Raw genomic sequence first — 2397 nt, 5'->3', positions numbered from 1 at the left:
ACACACACACACACACAGACACACGCACTGTTTGAACAATATTCAATCATATTAGATGTATTTAATGACTGTAAATGCATAATGATGACCCTAAGCTGTGTGTGCTCACTGTGCATGTGTCGCCCCCTGCTCGGTATTACATGTAACAACAGTTGTGTGTTTTCCAGTTAATGAAGGAGTTCCCTCTCCTCAGTATGTTCAACATCCACGAGAACCTGCTGGAGTCGTTACTAGAGCTCCAGAACTACGCCGACGTCCAGGCCGTTCTGGCCAAGTACGACGGTGAGGGTCTTAAGCGCTCACATTAATGCTTTGAATTACGTTCAGGAAGGAATACAAAAACTTTATTTGGTATATAAATTGGTCGTCAATGTCAAACAGTACCGTGCAAGTGATTTAATGCAAAGCTAAATCTTAAAGTATTGATTTCCAGATTCAAAAACATAATCGATTCCTTAGAAAAGTCTCACGGTCTTCAGAGGTTCAATAAAGCTTTAAAACTGGGTTATGTATTTTGAAATGAAAAATGAATGTAATAATGAATTACCTAAGCAAAAACCAATGCTTGAAACGTAAGGGTTTACTTTGTGAAACGGCCCACATGTGTGATGTAATTGCTGTAGATAGACAGGAAGTAGTTGTAGTCGTATACATGCAACAATGACTACTGTTACACGCACAAAATATGAAGTATCATATTCCTGATGTTCACATGGCGAAGGAAAATAAAGATTCCCAGAATGTTCCTGATCGCATGCAGAAGTCAAAAAAGGACATTTTCAAAGTGTTCCACCTGTTCCTAAAATCCACCTTCTTTAAAAAGTCGGCGTTGTGATAAACGATCATATCCAAAACCTGTTTGTGTACAATTCATGAACAGACTGTGTATTACAAGATGTAGTAAACAAAAACAAACAATGGAGATGCATATTCTGAGATGTCTGCATGTCCAAAGATCCTAGAAGCAAAAACATATCAGCATCTCCGACGTGCCTTAATTTGAATAATATCTAATTGTAATATGTTGTCAACATGACCCGTGTTAAATCAACGTCATGGCAACAAAGTAGACTATAAGTGTGCATGGAAACATAGTTATTGTTCCGTTGTATACCTAGTGTTTCCACCTGCAGCTCCAAAGTCTTTCCCTGTTCACTAACCTCCTCCCTCGTGTCTCCTTGTGTCTCCCCCGCAGATATTAGCCTCCCCAAATCTGCAACAATATGCTACACAGCAGCGCTGCTCAAAGCCAGGGCGGTTTCAGACAAGTGAGTATCGCTTCCCTCCGTCACACACACACACACACACACACACACACACACACACACACACACACACACACACACACACACACACACACACACACACACACACACACACACACACACACACACACACACACACACACACCTGCTCACAATGAGAGGAGATAGACATGTATAGTAAGGGTCCTCGGCTCATAGAAACAGCCGGATGCTAACTTAACTTGTTGGGCAATTTGCACAATTAGCATAAGTTGCATTATCTAGCCTGTGTGGATAATATTTTTTAAATGTTTTGGCCGATTTGGATCATTTTGGAGTGGTTTGGGGGCTTTTTGAGTCCATTCCTGACATATTCAGGATGAAAAATGGCAGTTTTGACCAGCAAGTAGCCATGTTTGTACTCTCTGTGGGCTGACTTGTGAGCAGTGTTAAGACTATTGGATGTAGAGAGCACAAGATGTACATTATTATCTCGACTGTGGACAATTCTTTTAAAAATAATTAGGCAATCTGTCCAATCCAGATGATCAAGAGTCCCCGACGTCTTCCAAATCAGCTCACAGAGAATACACATATTGGTATTTTCTGTTGGTAGATTGAAGAAAACAGCCCATTTTTAAACGCATGTATATTCCCACTAATGTTGCTCTTAGTTGCTTTCTCCTTTTATCAGTTTCTGTGTGAACATTACATCTGCTGTCTTTGATGAAGAATATACCGTAACATCAAATAAAACTTCCCTTGTGACGTTTTGGAGTCTGCTCCTTCTCTCTTCCTCTGATGCATTCAAACACTAAATGCAACTTTATTTAAAACAGCAATGTGACGGTCTCACTCTGAGCTGCTAGTCTGTGACAAATGAGACTCTGGATGTCATCGTGCTTCATTCACTTTGATCATAAGAGAGGTTACTGACGTGTGTGTGTGTGTGTGTGTGTGTGTGTGTGTGTGTGTGTGTGTGTGTGTGTGTGTGTGTGTGTGTGTGTGTGTGTGTGTGTGTGTGTGTGTGTGTGTGTGTGTGTGTGTGTGTGTGTGTGTGTGTGTGTGGTGTGTGTGTGTGTGTGTGTGTGTGTGTGTGTGTGTGTGTGTGTGTGTGTGTGTGTGTGTGTGTGTGTGTGTGTGTGTGTGTGTG

General features: G+C 41.3%; 1 protein-coding gene across 2 annotated transcripts in view; it reads left to right on the top strand.

Moving 5' to 3' along the window:
* Positions 1 to 167: 167 nt before the first annotated feature.
* Positions 168 to 2397, top strand: part of LOC117537799 (suppressor of tumorigenicity 7 protein homolog) — a gene marked incomplete at its 5' end in the record, with an annotated part of 8212 nt that continues 5982 nt past the window's right edge. For both annotated transcript variants that reach the window (XM_034203169.1, XM_034203168.1), the window contains 2 exon segments: positions 168 to 282; positions 1196 to 1268. In XM_034203169.1, the coding sequence (XP_034059060.1) occupies positions 168 to 282; positions 1196 to 1268 (188 nt within the window).

Source organism: Gymnodraco acuticeps, unplaced genomic scaffold, assembly GCF_902827175.1.
Source record: "Gymnodraco acuticeps unplaced genomic scaffold, fGymAcu1.1, whole genome shotgun sequence".
In the NCBI taxonomy this organism is placed as follows: domain Eukaryota; kingdom Metazoa; phylum Chordata; class Actinopteri; order Perciformes; family Bathydraconidae; genus Gymnodraco; species Gymnodraco acuticeps.
The sequence above is the reverse complement of the archived record's forward strand: the minus strand, read 5'-3'. Positions and strand labels throughout refer to the sequence as shown.